The 20,663-nt window shown below is 33.9% G+C and overlaps 1 protein-coding gene and 1 long non-coding RNA gene across 2 annotated transcripts; both read right to left on the bottom strand.

Annotated features, from left to right (window-relative positions):
• Positions 1 to 2,656: 2,656 nt before the first annotated feature.
• LOC114945534 (uncharacterized) lies at positions 2,657 to 19,081 on the bottom strand. The gene is made up of 3 exons (XR_014925177.1): positions 18,815 to 19,081; positions 18,571 to 18,723; positions 2,657 to 2,863 (listed from the first exon to the last, which is right to left on the bottom strand). It is a non-coding gene; the product is annotated as an uncharacterized LOC114945534 (long non-coding RNA).
• On the bottom strand, positions 3,292 to 4,970 carry LOC146722419 (uncharacterized). The gene has a single exon (XM_085484798.1). It carries the CDS (start codon positions 4,942 to 4,944, stop codon positions 3,337 to 3,339), a length of 1,608 nt encoding a protein of 535 aa, XP_085340924.1. The 5' UTR covers positions 4,945 to 4,970; the 3' UTR covers positions 3,292 to 3,336.
• Positions 19,082 to 20,663: the final 1,582 nt, after the last annotated feature.

Raw genomic sequence — 20,663 nt, 5'->3', positions numbered from 1 at the left:
TTATTTAGACATTATAACTTTATAATTTTCGTAAACGAAATAATAAAACTTAAAAATTATATATTATTTTTCTAATTATTATATGGTTATTATTAAAATCACTCAATTTTATATGTATCCTCTTATAATATACGTCCACAGAAACTTATTCTTATCATAAATGATATAATTATATATACGTATATAAACTATATAAAATATAAATAAAATTTCTGAATGAAAATATATAACATATATATGTAAACTTTCTATATATATATATTATAAGAAAATAACGAAACAAAAACATATTTATGATATCACAAATAATTAAGATATATAAATGAATTTTTAAACTAAAGCAATTTAACGTGTGTTTAACGTGTGTGAGTATATTAAATGTAAATAGCACTATGTATTATAGATTTTTTTTCTTCCCGTATTGCTCGTTGCTTTGCAAACCTGAACTATTCCGCAGCAGTTATATCGAATTCGGATTCAGTTAAACCTGAATGTACAGAGCATATAATATCTGTAAAATAAGTTAAAATTTAATTAATATACTGACACAATTTCATATACGCATGTATATGAAAGGAAAATTATATTTAATAATTAAATAGTATCTAATAAAAAAAATGTACGTTTGTGTAATCTAAAAAGAATTGAAAAAGAATTTTAAAAAGTAGTTAAATATAATTTTCAAATATTTACCACGTATATTCTTAATAAATGTTAAATTGCTTATTTTATAATTTAATCGAACGCCTTTCCAGGAACAATTTATTGCGCATTTATTGCTGATTATTCGTTCTAAAGTACGATAAACGCTATTTCGTGGAGTGGTGCCTCCAACTTTTAGGATCAATTTTTTCTGAAATTAACAATAAATTTATGTAAATAATATATAATATAGAGATAATATCATATATCAACTATACTATAAATTCAGAAAAAGAAAGTAGTTAATAATGTTTATTGAAAAATGTATAAAAACTGCATATAAAAAAGGTTATAAAAATAATTCTATATTTAAAAAAATGAAAAGTTCTACATAATACATATGAATTAATTCTCTTTACTATTTCTTTTAAAAAAATTAACGATTCTTATTCAATGGGTAATTGCATTCACTTTAATGTTCTATATAATTCAACTTATTCATTTTTCTATATGGAACCTTTTTAGTATAGAAATGATATAGATGGAAATGATATAGTAAATGGTATAGATAGATCTCTATACAGATGTAGAAATAATTGCAAATAAAAAATAACTTACAAATTGCGATGCAGCAATTTCGTTTGATATAATTAAATTTTCGAATTCTTTTATAGATTCGACTGTTTGTAGTGGCAATAAGGGCATTATCATTACCATATCATTTTCTGTCAATTCTGCATCATTACGTTGACCAGACTCCAATGTACTTAATCTTCTCGAGATACTTTTTAGCTCGAAATTGGTAGCAACGTTTGCACGTATAACTTTATCTAAACCTGCTACAATTAAAAAGAAACGTATAGCGTGCACATATATATAATATATATATATATATATATGTATATATATTTCTGTATATTTTTATAATTGCAAACATCATCCATATAATTGACACACACGCACAGTGTTAGTATTAAATATTAAGTATATTAGAGTATTAAATATATGAGTATTAAATATTTAATAAATTCTTAAAATATTGTACATATAATACGTTGCAGATATAATTTGTCATAACTTACTTTCTATCCGTTCTAGAATTTTATAAATATCTTGTATTTCTGGAAGTTCTAAGATAGGAATACTCTCAATATCCATTATACCAGAGGGTGATGCGGACTTATCAGAATATGTAATTTTTTTTGTTTTTTCATTAGAACTGCATTTGTTGTTATCTACAGATTACAATTGTTGGTTATTTAATATTTACATTTTATTATATTCATAGAAATTGTAAGATATATAAACTTACTTGTGCGTGATACTGAAATTTCATTATCAGTATTTTTGGAAACAAAACAATTTGAATTTTTATCAGTACTGGAAGTATTGATAGATTGGGAACAATTATCTTTTTGCTGAGAATTGTATTCAGGAATAGAATTAAAAACAGGTCGATTAATATCTGCAAACAAAATAAAATAATAAGAAAATAACAAACAAAAATAAATAAGAATCTCAAATATTCAGCAATTATATAAAAAAATTTAATTCAAAGTAAATGTTAAAATTTACTCTGTTTCAAGTGTTTAACCGATTTGTTTTTTTCGTTATCGTAATTTTCTTCATCATCATCACACGCGTTTCTTTCTTCATCATTCGAATCGTCAGTATAATCATTTTCATCGTTCTCAGAAAAATAATATTCATTTTTCTTTAATTTTCTTTGTCCTCGGCCACATTTTTCTTCATCAGTCGTACCATACTGAGCATCTGCAGCTGATTTGCGGGCAGATGCAAGTGAGGCTACCCAAATAATAATAATAATAAATACATATGTACATATAAATATAATAACAATAACAATAACATCCGTAATAATATGCATATAGTAATTATAATAAATTAATTTTTGACACAAAATATAAATAAAATATGCATTTACACGTTAAAAAAATTAAAATAATGAAAATATAATTAAAATAGTGTTCATAAAATTATTACTTACAACAATATTTTATCACCGTTATATCAAATCTTGACCATAATTTTTTATCCGGTTCATCTCGATTTTTAATAAGCGAACTGATATTCTTTGTGTTAGGCCACCAACAAATAAAGCCATCATTATTTCGTTGAATCCAATTTGTTGGAATCTCTGAGAAAGATTCATCAGCTAAAAATTGTACAATTGCGTACAATTTTGTTTCGGACATTTTCTCTGAAAAAAATATATATGCAGAATACAGAGTGTCTTATAATTCGCACACCACCCGTAATGTTCAGGTAGAACGATGGGTATCGAGGATGTGTGTGAGTTTGACACTATAGATTCTATACTAATATATGTGTGTATGTATATATGTACATAGCTATTATTCTTTGTAGAATATAAAGTTTGTTATAAAACGAAAGTATTGTCCGTGAAAAAAGGCGTGGTACAAAATAATCTTAATTATAGGTAATATCAAAGTATTTATTTAATATTTTAAACAACTTAAAGCTAAAACCAACCATACATAGCAATATATGAAAATCAAAATAGTCATAAAAAACCTGCAGTATTATCTCATCATTCTTTAAAAAAAAACACTAAAGTATTTAATCTTGGTAATGATAAAGCTGTTAAAAAAAACATAAAATTACTGCAAGATGAGAATAATTCTTTAAAAGAAAAAATCAAAATAAGAATAATTAGGTACATGCATGCAAAAGTGGAATTATAACAAATGTGTTTTGCAACTCAAGATGTTTTAATTTCAAACATTTTGTTTTTATGTTTGTTGCCGGCAATTTTTCTATGTTAAAAGGACTTGTTTCCAAAAAAGTTTGTATACCCAGTAGTTCTTTAGAATCACATGGAGTGTTAAAAAATGGTTCGGTATATAAAATTCGCTTTACATTTATGTATGGAACATCATTACTATCTAAAATTACTTCTAAAATAAATGCCAAAGAATTATCGTTCAACAAACAACAGTTTTCATTTTCTTTTGTAAAAATATTGAAGCCATTGAACTCTAAATGAGATATATCATTAGTGTTTTGAATTGTCTTTTTAAAATGAATAATAGGATATGACTTTAAATATGATTTTTCTACTGGAAGTTGATTTAATTCGAAAATTCGATTAGAATATTCCTCTAATGGTTTGCCACAATTTTTTATTCGCTTTTTAATTTTTTGCATGTGATTCTCAAATTTAAAACAACTAAAAGCATCTAAACATCCCAAAGTTTTGACATCATTTGCAAGATGTTCTAAATTATGAATATTATGTGAAAGATATTCCAGTCCAAAAGCATTTCTATAGTTTGAAATAAACCAGGTTATCAAGGAATGTGCGAAATCGTTAAGAACTAAACATTTTTTTGGATCTGCAAATATACGAATAGCTATACTTAGTGATAAAAAATGATTATAATAGTCTTTAGACAAAAATGGCTTTAACAAAACTAAACCCAAATAAAGTAAAAAAAGGCGAACTTCCGTAGCTTTCCAACTATCAATACATATTAAACTTTTTGGCATTCTCGCAAATTCTTTAGTTATAAATTTTCTTGTGTCAAGTAGATGTTTATTAATAGAATCAATTGCAACTTTGGATAATCTTACACCTTTCTTACCCCTGACATAAAATTGTAATAAACGCCTCGATCCTAAACAAACAAGGTGCATGTAATCTAAAGGAATTTGTGAAATCATATCTATAGGGAGATTTTCTAAAATTGAATCACCTATATGATGCTCCTCTTGACTACGAGTACGAAATGATTCATTTGTTCTTAGTGTGCAATTAATTTCCGGAAAGACAACTCGATTACATACAAAATCACCTTCTTGAAAACATTTTGAACATGAAAAATAACCTGTGTGACCTTTGGTACATGTGATTAATGATTTTGCAGGAGCATCGCATAAAATTGCATTCAATATGATTTTACAATAGAAATTATTATCTAATAATATACCATCTCGAAAAACAATTTGTGCTTCATTAACAAAAGGATGAAGAAAATCATTTACATTATTCGGTTTGGACATTCCGTGAAATACCCCAACTGCAAAAGGCTCGGTATAAAGATCTTTAATTTCAATTGATGCGAGAATAGGCCAAAACTGGCTACTTGAACTTTTACTTAAAGGTAGACCATCGATATTAATATTTATTTTTATTTCACGAGGCATAATTTTACAATATTTTGATATAGAGTATTTTATTCCCGAAGCTAATCCAAAATGAATGTATCTTCCACCACTAACAGCAGATATATTTTGAAAAGTATTACGTGGTGTTTTCATTAAAGTTCTACACGTTTCAGGTAAATCATTATAATCTCTAAAAACTCACCTTTAAAAAAAGGTAAAAAAAGGCGACCAGTTAAGGGCACGCCATTAACAAAAATTATCCATTGCAAACCCATGTAGAATCCTATCCTATTGCAAACCCATGTAGAATCCTATGAAAAATTAATCATTGCAAACCCATGTAGAATCCTAGGCAAAATTAACCATTGCAAACCCATGTAGAATCGTACCCATTGCAAACCTATGTAGAATCCTATGAAAAATTAACCATTGCAAACTCATGTAGAATCCTATGAAAAATTAACCATTGCAAACCCATGTAGAATTGTATTAAAAATTATCCATTGCAAACTTATGTAGAATCCTACATTGCAAACCCATGTACAATAGAATTGTATGAAAAATTATCGATTATAAACCCATGTACAATCGTAACAAAAGTAATGAAATAAAAAAAAAATTGCGCCAAGTGAAAGTAGAAACTTGTACCAGTGGAAAATTAAAGTTGCAGACATATATAGAGTCGTATAATGAATCAGTAAAAATTTAAATTTGCAAATGTAGAATCGTACCATAAAAAACCTTATCTTTTAAAAAAAAAGATAAACAAGATGCCAAGTCCATGCGCCATGTGAAAAAGAAATAAAAAAATTTTAGTTAAAAAAACTGGGAGCGCTGCTAAATAATATTCTAACAATATTAAAATTAAATTGTTACTTTTAAACTCATTACAGTTAAAATATGTTTTGTGTTTAAATTAATTAATGTTACTTTAAGGTGCATTGTAATTTTGAAACTTAGCAGCGCGCCCAGTTTTTTTAACTAAAATTTTTTTATTTCTTTTTCACATGGCGCATGGACTTGGCATCTTGTTTATCTTTTTTTTTAAAAGATAAGTTTTTTTATGGTACGATTCTACATTTGCAAATTTAAATTTTTACTGATTCATTATACGACTCTATATATGTCTGCAACTTTAATTTTCCACTGGTACAAGTTTCTACTTTCACTTGGCGCAATTTTTTTTTATTTCATTACTTTTGTTACGATTGTACATGGGTTTATAATCGATAATTTTTCATACAATTCTATTGTACATGGGTTTGCAATGTAGGATTCTACATAAGTTTGCAATGGATAATTTTTAATACAATTCTACATGGGTTTGCAATGGTTAATTTTTCATAGGATTCTACATGAGTTTGCAATGGTTAATTTTTCATAGGATTCTACATAGGTTTGCAATGGGTACGATTCTACATGGGTTTGCAATGGTTAATTTTGCCTAGGAGTTTACGTGGGTTTGCAATGATTAATTTTTCATAGGATTCTACATGGGTTTGCAATAGGATAGGATTCTACATGGGTTTGCAATGGATAATTTTTGTTAATGGCGTGCCCTTAACTGGTCGCCTTTTTTTACCTTTTTTTAAAGGTGAGTTTTTAGAGATTATATCATTCATTTTTGTATATTTTTATGACCGGAATAGAACAATTATTAAACATGTTTATCTAAACTTCTTTGCTTAAAATGATGTTTACTGATTGAATCTATTAAGTATATATAATATTAATAAAGAACATAATATGCAAATAATAATCATATCCTAGAATCCTGATCATTCCTCCTAAAGCACCCTATTTATATAAATTTACCCATATGTGTGTGTGTGTGTGTGTGTGTGTGTGTACTAATGTCGAGCATTTTTTATACATTTTCTATTAAATTTAGATAAAAGTTGCAGGATTTCGAAAAAAAAAAGTTGACACAGACTTTTTCCTAAACGGCGATTTTCAAGGTTATTTAAAGGTCACTTATATTTTCAAAATAGAATTACCTTAATTTTTCTCATATAAATCGATTCCTCGCAATATTTACTATAAAAAGTTGTAAAGGTATAATTTTTACATAATCTTACATAAACTTCGAAATATTACAAATATTTTATTTTATGAAATATTTCAGTTTATGTAAAATTATGTTAACTATCTTTTAAATTATTCACTTTTAGCCATCTTACCCTTACAACCTTTTATAGTGAATATTGCAACAAATTGGTTTATATATATAATATATATATAACATCAGTTATTATTAATTGATGTTTACATTTATTTTTAGACTTACTAGAGCTCAAATGCTCCACATTTTTTGCAAAAACTGTTTATTCTACAGATTTCAAATATGCTTTTAAATGATGATTGAATATTTCCTTTTTTTAATTATTTTTATTATTATTTTTCAATCTCAATCAACTTTTATAACTTTATGCCAGCACGATACAAATACATGTGTCTTTATTTTTTTTATTATTTTCATTATTATTTTTCAATCTCAATCAACTTCTATAACCTTATGCCAGCAGGATACAAATACATGTATGTCTTTATTATTGTATCAACTCTTGTCTTTTCCATGTAACCATGTCTTCATAGTTCGAATTATCCCTTCATCTTCTCAATCTTTCGCAGAGATTTAATTAATTAAATACACTTCACACGAAATAAAGTTTGCTGGAAGATATACAGCAAACGATAACTGTAAAAACATGATTACGTGGAAAGAACAAGAGTTGGTACAGTAAAGGCAAGTAAGTAAGTACATGTAATGTATCGTATTGGCATAACGCTATATCCGCGGAGCAGATAATGTGGCTGTAGAGGTAGTCTGCAGTGCAGCTAATGTGGACGTAGATGTTGATTGAGATAATTGTCTAATATAAAATAGAATTTAAAAATTTAGTTTAAAAAGCTGTTGCATATATAAATAAAGTTTATTTTTTCTAAATTTGGAATATGTTTAATTAATTAATTTTTTAAGTCTATGTTTAATAAATTTTTTAAGTCTGTATTCAATAATTTTATTCATTTGATAAATACATGTATGTCTTTATTTTGATATGTTTAATATAATTAGAAATTCATTATTAATTAGATATGTAAACTATAAATTCATATATAATATTTGAAAATATATGTGAATATTTAAATTTTTATCTTCTTCTTCCTCTCCTTCAATCTCTTTAATATCAATAGGTGTATGTGTGTACACGCGCGCACATTTGTACGTATTTATTTAATTATTGGATAGTTGAGAGTACTTAATTGATAAAAAATTATGACAATAATAATCCTTTTGTTTTTTTTTCTTATTATTTACTCAGATTTTTTTGTCTATCTTATAAGATAAACACTTTAGAGATTGAATATTTCAAGTAAACTAATTGTAAGTAAATTTCACATTAATGCATATAGATGTTTAATCATGAATGTACTAAATAAGTACACAAGACGAACAGTGAGTGAGTGAGTGAGAATGAGAGAGAGTGTGTGTGTGTGCGTGTGTGTGTGAGAAAGAGAGAGAGAGAGAGAGAGAGAGAGAGAGAGAGAGAGAGAGAGAGTTAGCCAACATAACCCCGCACGCTGCCGATCATGAATGTACTAAATAAGTACACAAGACGAACAGTGAGTGAGTGAGTGAGAATGAGAGAGTGTGTGTGTGTGTGCGTGTGTGTGTGAGAAAGAGAGAGAGAGAGAGAGAGAGAGAGAGAGAGAGAGAGAGAGAGAGAGTTAGCCAACATAACCCCGCACGCTGCCGATATGGCGGAGCGCCACTATCGCCATCTGTTGTAAAACGTGCGAGATGGACAAAATTACCACTACATGCATCTTGCATGTGTTGTGTACGTGTGATATATGTGTGCGCATGTGTTGTATACGTGTGAATACGTGTAGCACGATACTACTATGTATGCGTGGTCGATGATGATAATGATGATGATAATGATGATAATGATGATAATGATGACGGGGACGTTTCTTAATAGAAATTTTTCATATTTTGACTTTGCATTTATATATCTCTGCTTACAAATGACGTAGAGCAGAAATAAAGACACTTTTATTATATAATTCGAACTCAATCTATCGATTAAGTCTAGTATAAACTCGATTGCTTCAGCCATTATTGAGGATTCGAAATATTATAAAGACTCAAATGTCCGACTCGCGTTAAGATACACGGTGTCTCCGCTACGCCCTTAACTGGTCGCGAGACACTACCGTGTCTCTTGATGACCATGTTTCCGCAAAATAAAAAGAAGTTTATCTACAGTACCTTGAGGAATACAATGCTTTGAAACTAAGATTTGCAAATCTTCTTGTAAACTTAAGTTTTGTACATTTTGTACCGAGATTTCATTATTAAAATCAATTGATTTGGAAGAAAAATTAGACAATGAAGAACTATCTTGATCTGATGCAATAGAAATGTCAAAACTATTAGATGCTGAAAAACTATTATTCATTGATGGATTAAGGATATTATTGGATGCATCAAAAATGTTATCACTGAGAAGAGTATTAGTTTCATTTGAAAATGTATTCTCTGAGTTAGAATTACAGGCCATTTCTATATTAGCAGAATTAATTTTAAAATGTTTTTTGGAAACATTTGATGTTGTAGTTGTAATTTTATGTAATTGTGACATATGACATGAAATCAATTGATTTTTACGTCTTTTTGATAAATGGTGATATGTTTTTGGCATGTTGATAATTTTGATCGATTATTTAAATTAGAACAAATTTATAAAATTAAGTTATAGTAGTTAGAAAAAAATAATAAAATATTTGAATATTAATAAATCTTAGTTAACTATATAAGATACAAAATCATATGCAAATATTAATAAAATACAAGTAAACTTTACATACAAATAATCAAATTAATCTGAAACAAAATGCGAATAGATAATATGGCAATAAGCATATTGTTTGCGCGTACGCTCGATTGCTGACGTTGAACGCTCACGCACGAAGCTACGGATCCTGACAATCGGGTTGTAAATCCGATCGTCGATATCCGTCTCGTGTATAGATTGCACAGGAAGATTCAAAGTGGACTGTATCTTAAGGAGGGTGGACGCGCTCCGATTGGTGCGCAGGATGGGTAACGATTTAAGCCACGTACCGAATCGAGAACCAGAATACGGAATTATATGCACAAATTACACAAAAAAACAATCCATTTATTAACTAAATTTGTCCGAGAGTCACAATGTACATAAACGCAAATTAATTTGAAACCTTTACATAAAATCTTTATCTATTAACGAATAAAATAGTCACCGCGAAAACACGTACGACGTGGTTGTTAAGCAGTCCGAAATGTCTCACTATATGGTATCTAGCATGTGTTGCATGGACACCACCGAAAAACTATTTGTTGCATAACAATTGCTAGTTACGATGAACACGCTCGAAACTCGTGTATCGAATCGTTCGAAATCTCACATTAAGATTTCGTACACGTTGCCGATTGCGGCGAATGCGATATTAAATCGCGAACCGAAATGTTTCAATTAACATGAAGAATCACTGATCACATAAATGTTACAGTGCGTTGAGCACCACGGGCTCGAAGGGATGAAAAAAAAGGAACGCAAACACAATCACGACATCAGGTATCAGTCCCAGATGACTGATCACGTGATCTGCGCGCTCCACCTCACGTGATCTACGCGTGCCAAGCGAACACGCGCGAGCCTCATGTATACAATTATTACGTTCGTAGAAACAATCGGACTTCGGCACCTTGATATTTCACCATTGCGTGAATTCTGGTCCCAAATCACTGAATTCCGCTTCGTTAACAATGTTTTGAGCGCAAATTTTATGTCGCGTATATAACGGCGCACCTTGTTGCTACCGTTAATTAGCGAATGTCAAAGTGAACGTATTTCACATCTCACTTATCACTGAATCACAGCAGAATATCAATCTGATTATTTTTTTTTATTAATCAAACGAACTACGAACAATTAGAATCGCGACGGAAAACCCACATGTGACTAATCGCAAAGCCGTGCCAGGAGCGAATGCCCAGGTTCGAGGACGAGGCAGTTCATCCCCGATCGATTCGATAATCGAACGCTTGAAGCGCGGCGTGTAGGTTCAGTGCGTGCTGCCCCGTGCCGGATTAACTCAAAAATTATAGAATTTCAAATTATCGACCTACTTCTTCATTCTCTTTGAACAAATAATAAAGTTCTTGACCTGGGGTCAACTTACTTCTGAACATACCGCCCGCCTCGAAATAAAGATTTCGAAATATCTTACAGTAACTAAAGAACTTACCCCAGGTTTGGGTTTTTTTTTGTTACATAAAGAAAAAAAAAAAGAAAAAATAAAACGTTAATCGCTTAATGATTTTTCGAGTGAGATTCAGTGATTACATATTGAACAATAACAGGCATTTGGTTGCTTACATGATTGAATAACAATATTAAGACATAGATTCTTACTAAACTTACATTAACGCGGCGCGAGTGGTCTTGAGTAGTCAAGGATATTGAGCGCCGCCCGCCTTAACTAACTACGAAGGACTTGACTTGTCCTAATTATGCGAACGATTGAGACGTTGCATGCGCATTATGGAGTTGGGTTTTCCGCAGTACCTGTCTTACGTTCCGACAGTTGATCGATTAAGTTAATATCGATAGGTAGTAGGCACAATTTAGTTACTGGTCGCTTGTATTCGGACGTCGCTGTTTTAACTGAGACGACTCGAGTTAACCCGTCAGAGCCCGGATGACAATGAATAACTCGCCCTAATTCCCATTTACACGGTGGGAGAAGGGGGTTTTGAATCAAAACCATTGAGCCAACCTGAATCGGAGGCGTTTCTCGACGCCACTTTGATCTTTGTTGAAGAGTATTGACATAATCTGACTGCCACTGCTTCCAAAAACGCTCCGTAATCTGTCTGAGTAATTGCCATCGCGACAATCTGTTTTCGTTCAATTGTAGAACGGAAGGTTCCGGATTCGTAGTAATGGCAGTCCCAATCAAAAGGTGACCTGGGGTCAGGAACTCGTAGTCATCTGGAGTATCATTGAGTGGAGAAAGCGGCCTTGAGTTGAGGATAGCCTCAATTTTGCACAACACTGTCGTGAACTCCTCAAATGTCAATGCGTGTGAGCTTACAATTCGACGAAGGTGGTGTTTGACACTCTTCACTCCTGCCTCCCATAGTCCTCCAAAATGAGGAGCATGAGGCGGGATGAAACTCCACGTGATCCTATCTGTTGCGATTAAATTGAGAAAATCCGTATTGCGTTGAGCATCCCGATACGCGCGGGATAGCTCTTTATCGGCTCCTGTGAATGTTGTACCGTTATCCGAATACATAACTGCTGGCAAACCTCGTCTGGCGCAAAATCGTTGAAATGCGTTCAAAAATGCTGGCGTTGAATAATCGCTGACCAACTCGAGATGAATGGCTCGAGTTGCCAAACATATGAAAACGGCTATGTAAGCCTTTCGTGAGGTGATTCCTCGACCAGCAGAGGCTCGAATGAGCACTGGACCGGCATAATCGATGCCGCTGTGCAAAAACGCCCTTGTTGGCGTTGAGACTCGAGTTGATGGAAGTTGACCCATTAACTGATTGGCTACCTGAGCTCTTTCTCGCGTGCATCGAACGCACCTGTAGATAACTGATTTAACTAAAGGCCTAGATTTTATAATCCAAAATTCTTGGCGAATTTTAGACAGGGTAGACTGAAGACCGGCGTGCAGCGAGGCTATGTGCGTGTAGCGAATGAGCATTGTAGTAATTGGATGATCAGCTAGTAGAACTGGATGTTTGGATTGAAATGGTAGATGAGAATGCTCCAATCTTCCGCCAACGCGGAGTAGACCATTTGCGTCTAGGAATGGATTTAATGATATCAGAGCGCTGTTTCTTGATAACCTCTTGTTTGACTTGAGTAAGTAAAGTTCTTGCTTGAACACCTCTGCTTGAATCATATGCAACCAAAAGTTACGAGACTGCATGTACTCAAATGCTGTAATGGCGTGGGACCGGACGTGATCTTTGTGATCTGCCGCGTGCTTCCGTTGACATTTGTTTATGAATCGGTATATATATGCAGTGACGCGTATCAATTTTGGCCACCATGAATACCGTGCAGCAAGACTCCAGTCTTCACGAGTACTGTTTTGATGAGCTTCACATGCCTTCAGTTCCAACTGAGTTTCGTGGTGCTCTGATAGAATTTGATGAGGCCACTCATCAGAATGAAGATGCAACCATGACGGCCCATGCCACCATAGGTTGATGGATATCAAATCTCGGCCGAGTAATCCGCGCGAAGCACAGTCTGCGGGGTTTTCACTGGTGTTTACGTGATGCCAACTACCGGTTGGTAATCGTGTCTGAATTTCGGCTACTCTATGAGCTACGAAAGTTTTCCAATTTGAGGGGTGCTTCTTGAGCCATGCAAGAACTACAGTGGAGTCTGTCCAACAATAAATCGCAATGTCGCTTAAATGAAGTGACTGCTTGATAAAGTCAATCAAGCGAACTAGCAGAACGGCAGCAGAAAGTTCGAAGCGAGGAACCGTCATTGGTTTAAGAGACGCGACTTTAGATCGCCCAGCAATGAGCGAGACCGTAATTTTCCCAGAGGAGGATGTCACGCGTAAAAACACCACTGCTGCGTAAGCGATTGTGGATGCGTCCGCGAACCCGTGTAATTCCACAGTTGCCGTTCCGGACTCAAAACCTGTCCAGCGACTCAGTTGAATTTTTCGTAGATAGGGTAATGACTCGTAGATAGACTTCCAGGATGATAAGATTTCGTCCGGAATAATGTCGTCCCATCCGATACGGTGTCGCCATAATTGCTGCATGAGAGTTTTCGCCTTTAAAATCGCAGGTGTGACCCACCCGAGCGGGTCGAATAATCTTGCTATTGTTGATAGAATTGCTCGTTTGGTGTTAGGAACAGTTTCAGATAATGTAATTTGAAACTGAAAGCAGTCATGTTTCGGGTTCCAGACAATACCGAGGATTTTTAGACTGTCATCAGTCTCCAAATTTTTTGCGTAAGCCAATCCATGATTGTCAGGCTGAATATCTGAAAGCAATTCTGAGTGGTTACTGGCCCATTTCCGGAGATCGAAACCACCACGGTTCAGCAAATTACAAAGTTGAGTGCGAGCTTGCTTTAACAGTGTGATATCGTCTGCACCAAATAATACATCATCGACGTAGATGTTTTCTCTTAGGATGGGAGAGGCTAACGGAAATGAATCTCCCTCGTCACAGTTCAATTGTTGGATTACTCGAAGAGCAAGAAACGGTGCTGACGCAGTGCCGTAAGTAACGGTAAGGAGTTGATATTCCTGTATAGTTGAGTTGTGGTCGACCCACAGTATCCGTTGGTAGTCTCTATCTCTAGGATCAATTAATATTTGGCGATACATTTTAGCGATGTCCGCAGAATATACATATTTATATTGCCTCCAGCGCAATATAACTGCTTGTAGATCGGACTGCAATTTTGGGCCGGTGTACATGTGAAAGTTGAGAGATGTTCCATTGGATGTGAGGCAGGAGGCGTCGAACACGACTCTTAAACGGGTTGTCGAACTTGTCTCCTTGATGACTGGATGATGAGGTATATAGGTCGCTTGAACATTATTTGAATGCAAAGGAGCGACTTGCTTCATATGATTTAATTGCTCATATTCGCGCATGAAGTCCAAATATTCTTGTGCAAGTGTGGGTTGACGAGCAAATTTACGCATTAGCGACGAAAGTCGGCGTTCAGCTATGCTGCGAGAGTCGCCTATTTTAATAGGCGGGCCCTCTTTAAAAGGGAGTCGCACGACATATCTGCCATCTGCTGTTCTAGTATGCGTGCGTTGAAAGTGATCCTCGCATTGTTTATCTTCTATGGACGCATGAACATGTTGAGGAGTTTCTTCAACCTCCCAAAACTTACATAATTGCCGTTCCAAGGAGCAGCAGTGAGCAACTGCATGATACCTTTGTTGTGAACTGGGTAATGGTGAGCCTTGAGGTTGGGCTCCGACATGCGATGAAACCAAAGTAGAGCCGACTACATGGGTGTTTTGTATGACATGATTGACGTAGGTCCAGATAGAATCCACCCGAAATGCGATTGTATAGCGTCTGGTTGACCTATGGGTCCATTGCGTATATTGACAAGAACCTTGCTATACAAATCAGCTCCAATAATGAGGTCAATAGGAGTTGATCCAGTCGGATCGTCATCCGCTAAGGTCAAGTTGGAGATGTGTTTCCAGTCACGTAATGACGAAGCGTGTCTGGGAGCATACTTCGTCAATGCTCTCATGATGTAAGCTACCGTGGTGAAGGTTGGCTCAGGTTTATCGCGAGGCGAAATATTAATTAACGCGGCAGATCGGCATGTACCGGTATCTGCACAGCTAATCCCCGAAGTTGAAGTAAATGTTTGCATACGAGGTAAGCGTAAAATTTGCGCTACGCGTTCCGTAAGAAATGTGAGTTCTGAACCACCGTCAAGTAAGGCTCTGACAGTTAAGGAACGTCCAGAAAGCGAATGTATTTTCACCGTTGCCGTAGACAACACCACAGGAGTCGGTGATGTAGTTAACGTGACCGCTGAAAGCGCTGTGACATTTGATATATTAGTAACATTCTGCGAACTCGATGACGCAGGAATGCTCGTTGTTTGTTGCAATGAGCCCGAGTCAACGTGGATCACTGTGTGATGCCGCTTGCTACATTTGCGACACGTGAATTTACTCTGACAATTAAGTGCTACGTGCTTATCGCTTAAGCAATTGAAACATCGCTTAAGTTTCTTTATCAATTCGCGTCGTTGATCCGTGCTCATTGAAAGAAATTGTTGACACTTAGAGAGAAAGTGAGATTGTTTACAAATTGGACATGACAAATTAACTGACGCAGTTGCGGTGGCGCTTGTCACTCTCGAATGTGACTTCGTTTTATCGTGTTCGTGAGGATGGAGTTCCTCAAGCGCTATAGCGCGCGAAGATATGAAACGTATCAAGTCTTTGTACGTTGGAGGATTTTCGTTATCGCTACTCTTCAATTTCCACGCTCGACGCGTAGCAGAATCAAACTTTTGTGAAATGAAGTATACTAATATATCGCTTACAATATCCTCTGCTGTACGATCAAGACGTTTCAATGTCGCTAACGCTTGTTCCGTTTTATCTCGCAACTCGTGAAGTTCTGACGCTGATTCGCGAGTCATCTTTGGAAGATGATATAAGGTCGACACATGTACTTCGATCAACCGTCGTTTGTTCTCGAAACGCGTGGTTAACGCTTTCCACGCGACCTTAAAATTTTCGGCGGTTACTTTGATTCCTGATATCGCATCGCGGGCCGGACCTGTCAAACTAGAGATCAAAAAATGCATACGAGTGAAATTTGACAATTCTTTGTTATCTATAATCAACGACTGAAAACGGTCGCGAAAGGTCTCCCAATCCTCGTTTTTTCCAGAAAAAGGCGGTAATTTAATAGGAGGGAGATGCTTTAACGAGAATGACGATGCGTCCATTTGCGCAAAAGAAGTTTCGAGGGATGTATCTCGACTTACGACAGGAACCAGGTCTTCTAGACATTCGTTCATATGATCCAGGGCTGATTGATAGAGATCTTCGTGAAGGTCGAATTGATTCTTCTTGAAATAATTAATTGACCCTTGATCATCCTCTGGAACAAGTTGAAGCAGAATGGTGTGATTGTGCACACCTTGAGTCCATTGAGCTTGTAAAGTCGCAATCCGTGAGCGAACCCTTGCGGCCGTCAAATTAGAACGACCAATCTTTTTGAAATTGTCGAGAGCTCGAGCAATTGAGTGGAAGATAGTTTGCTGATTTGCAAGAGCGTCTTCCATTTTGACACTATAGTTGTTTATGAATATGTCACTAACACGATTGTCTACTTAAACGCGATTACTTGACTGACTGTATCTCGAATCACGCTGCACTTAAATATCACTGGTGTCCTTAATTCAGTGTTCTCGATTCGTCATTACTCTCCTATCCGGCTCGAAGGACCAAAAAATGTTTGCGCGTACGCTCGATTGCTGACGTTGAACGCTCACGCACGAAGCTACGGATCCTGACAATCGGGTTGTAAATCCGATCGTCGATATCCGTCTCGTGTATAGATTGCACAGGAAGATTCAAAGTGGACTGTATCTTAAGGAGGGTGGACGCGCTCCGATTGGTGCGCAGGATGGGTAACGATTTAAGCCACGTGCCGAATCGAGAACCAGAATACGGAATTATATGCACAAATTACACAAAAAAACAATCCATTTATTAACTAAATTTGTCCGAGAGTCACAATGTACATAAACGCAAATTAATTTGAAACCTTTACATAAAATCTTTATCTATTAACGAATAAAATAGTCACCGCGAAAACACGTACGACGTGGTTGTTAAGCAGTCCGAAATGTCTCACTATATGGTATCTAGCATGTGTTGCATGGACACCACCGAAAAACTATTTGTTGCATAACAATTGCTAGTTACGATGAACACGCTCGAAACTCGTGTATCGAATCGTTCGAAATCTCACATTAAGATTTCGTACACGTTGCCGATTGCGGCGAATGCGATATTAAATCGCGAACCGAAATGTTTCAATTAACATGAAGAATCACTGATCACATAAATGTTACAGTGCGTTGAGCACCACGGGCTCGAAGGGATGAAAAAAAAGGAACGCAAACACAATCACGACATCAGGTATCAGTCCCAGATGACTGATCACGTGATCTGCGCGCTCCACCTCACGTGATCTACGCGTGCCAAGCGAACACGCGCGAGCCTCATGTATACAATTATTACGTTCGTAGAAACAATCGGACTTCGGCACCTTGATATTTCACCATTGCGTGAATTCTGGTCCCAAATCACTGAATTCCGCTTCGTTAACAATGTTTTGAGCGCAAATTTTATGTCGCGTATATAACGGCGCACCTTGTTGCTACCGTTAATTAGCGAATGTCAAAGTGAACGTATTTCACATCTCACTTATCACTGAATCACAGCAGAATATCAATCTGATTATTTTTTTTTATTAATCAAACGAACTACGAACAATTAGAATCGCGACGGAAAACCCACATGTGACTAATCGCAAAGCCGTGCCAGGAGCGAATGCCCAGGTTCGAGGACGAGGCAGTTCATCCCCGATCGATTCGATAATCGAACGCTTGAAGCGCGGCGTGTAGGTTCAGTGCGTGCTGCCCCGTGCCGGATTAACTCAAAAATTATAGAATTTCAAATTATCGACCTACTTCTTCATTCTCTTTGAACAAATAATAAAGTTCTTGACCTGGGGTCAACTTACTTCTGAACACATATTAGAAATTAAATAAAATATGCGATATATATATATAAACTGTATATGCAAAATATCTTAAAGAGCAGTTTTAAAAAATTAATACACTTATTGACAATGACTTATTGTAAAATATATGATAAAATATATGAAAACCATAAAAATTGATGCTTCGATGACACTTCACAAATGTCTAATGATGAATAAAATATTATTTACTGATTGAATCTATTAAGTATATATAATATTAATAAAGAACATAATATGCAAATAATAATTATGAAATAAAACATATATACAATATATATATATATATATATATATATATATATATATATAGCGTACAGATTACAATATTTTTTATGGCTATATCGCTATATAACCTAAAAAATTTTGCAATATTAATAATTGTGTTGTTTAATAATATTTACACTTTCCGGCTTCTTCAATATATAAATCCAGCATTCCACAGCTCATCCACAATAATTGTGTACTTACGATAAACGAATTACGATCAAATAGCAATAGCTCAGGGTCTCTCGAGATGTGGCGATCAAATCTTTCAATGGAGAGAGTTTTAATCTCTGTAAGAAAAAGCATATTAGAGGAATGACGAACATCGCAGTTATATAAAATATATAACAGTCTTATAATAAGTACTTTAAATATACTTACAGTCTTTGGTTTATGTAAAGAAAGTGAATCTTTTGCAACACGAAGGCACAGCACAATATTTTTTGCCGGCTTTCCCGCCAACAATAATTCAACCATAAATCATATTTTATTAGAGAGGCGATCACGTATTACTGCGACACCAGCGCTACTTTAATATTGGTTTTTCATTGTCACCACATTATGCATTTAGCACGCGGGAAAAGACCGTGTGTATACAAAAACCGCGAAATTTAGCAGCATTGCACAAAACACGCAAATGAAGAAACATATAACTATTCTTCGTACACATTATATAACAACACAGTAAACGAGTTATATATTTTATATAATAAATATTATGTAACAGCTGTTATCTTAATTTTTTATTCTAATGTTATATAACTGTTATAATAGGTATTTACTAATATATTATATAGCAACGGCAAACAGATGATATATAAATTTATGTAATAAATATATAACAGCTGTTATATTAATTTTTTGTTTCAATGTTATATAACTGTTATAATATATGCGTTTGCTAGTATGTTATATAGCAATAATAAATAGATAATACATAACAATTATATAATAAAAATATAACGCTGTTATTTTAATTTTTGACTCCAATGTTATATAACTGTTATAATATGTGTTTGCTGGGCACTATTTCTCATCGACTCCTCTTGATTCTTTTTAAATGATTTATTTTTATCATCAATTTGTGGCCATGCTTTTGGTTTATTATATCTGTCATATTGTGTTTTTTTATTGACTTCAGTATCATTTATTCGAGGGGTTGGTTACTAGTGATTATAGTGTACGAAAAATTACCCTTGATACGGATTATCTTTAAATTACCTCAGATTATCTAATACTACCTTAGCTTACCTAATAATACCTCGAATTACCTAATACTACCTCAGATTACTTAAAATTACCAAATATTACCTCAAATTGCCCAAGATTACCTTAGAATATTTAAAATTACCTCAAATTTTCTAAAATTATCTCAGATTTTTCCAAATATCTTCGAGAACATCGATTTAAAATTTTTACTGCTTAAGAAAAAAACGCAATTTTATAAAAAATCTTTATTACATATAGAAACAAAAATACGACACCAGAATACAAAAGTTTCACAAACAGAATATGTATTATTAAATATATTGTACATAGTAACATAGTAAAACATTTGCGAAACAAAAAAAACTTTTATGTGGATATACTTAAACTTTAGTTTTTGACGTAACTAAAACTTTTTTTTAAACTTTTTAAATTGTTTTATTATTAGTTTTCTATTAGACTGAGAAATAGTTAAAGGGTTAACATCCTGCATATTAATAGGACCATAAAATATGTATCTCTTCTCAACCTCGTGAATATCGTCTTTTCGTGGCCACTTAAAAACTTTTAAATTCTGAGACAGAAATTTTATTTTAAATAATTGATTATTTAATTTTTCTAAGACCCTCTCTATATATCATCCAGTGTCATAATAAACAGCGTAATACATTTTAGTATTTATTACAAACTCCGCATTGTTATTTTTAGTATCTATTTGATGACTTATTAAATTATGAGAACTCATGGGATTTTGTCTGACACGCAATAATCTATCATTGCTTAATGCAACAAAGAGATGATTTTTTTAACTATTTTTGTCTGGTTTGCTAAAACTAATTTTACAAACGACGATTTTTCTATTTTATCTTTTTTCTTAATAAATTCTGGATCATCAACATAATCTTTTAAACAAAGGTCATTGTCCAATTGATCATCATCAAAATTATGAGTTTCAAAGACCAAATCAGTTTGTAATCTTGTTTCTAACATTGACTCAATTTCAGACTCAACTTGTGTTGTAACA

The sequence above is a fragment of the Nylanderia fulva genome, unplaced genomic scaffold (genome assembly GCF_048542155.1).
Source record: "Nylanderia fulva isolate GAGA-0341 unplaced genomic scaffold, ASM4854215v1 Scaffold317, whole genome shotgun sequence".
Lineage (NCBI taxonomy): Eukaryota > Metazoa > Arthropoda > Insecta > Hymenoptera > Formicidae > Nylanderia > Nylanderia fulva.
The sequence above is the reverse complement of the archived record's forward strand: the minus strand, read 5'-3'. Positions and strand labels throughout refer to the sequence as shown.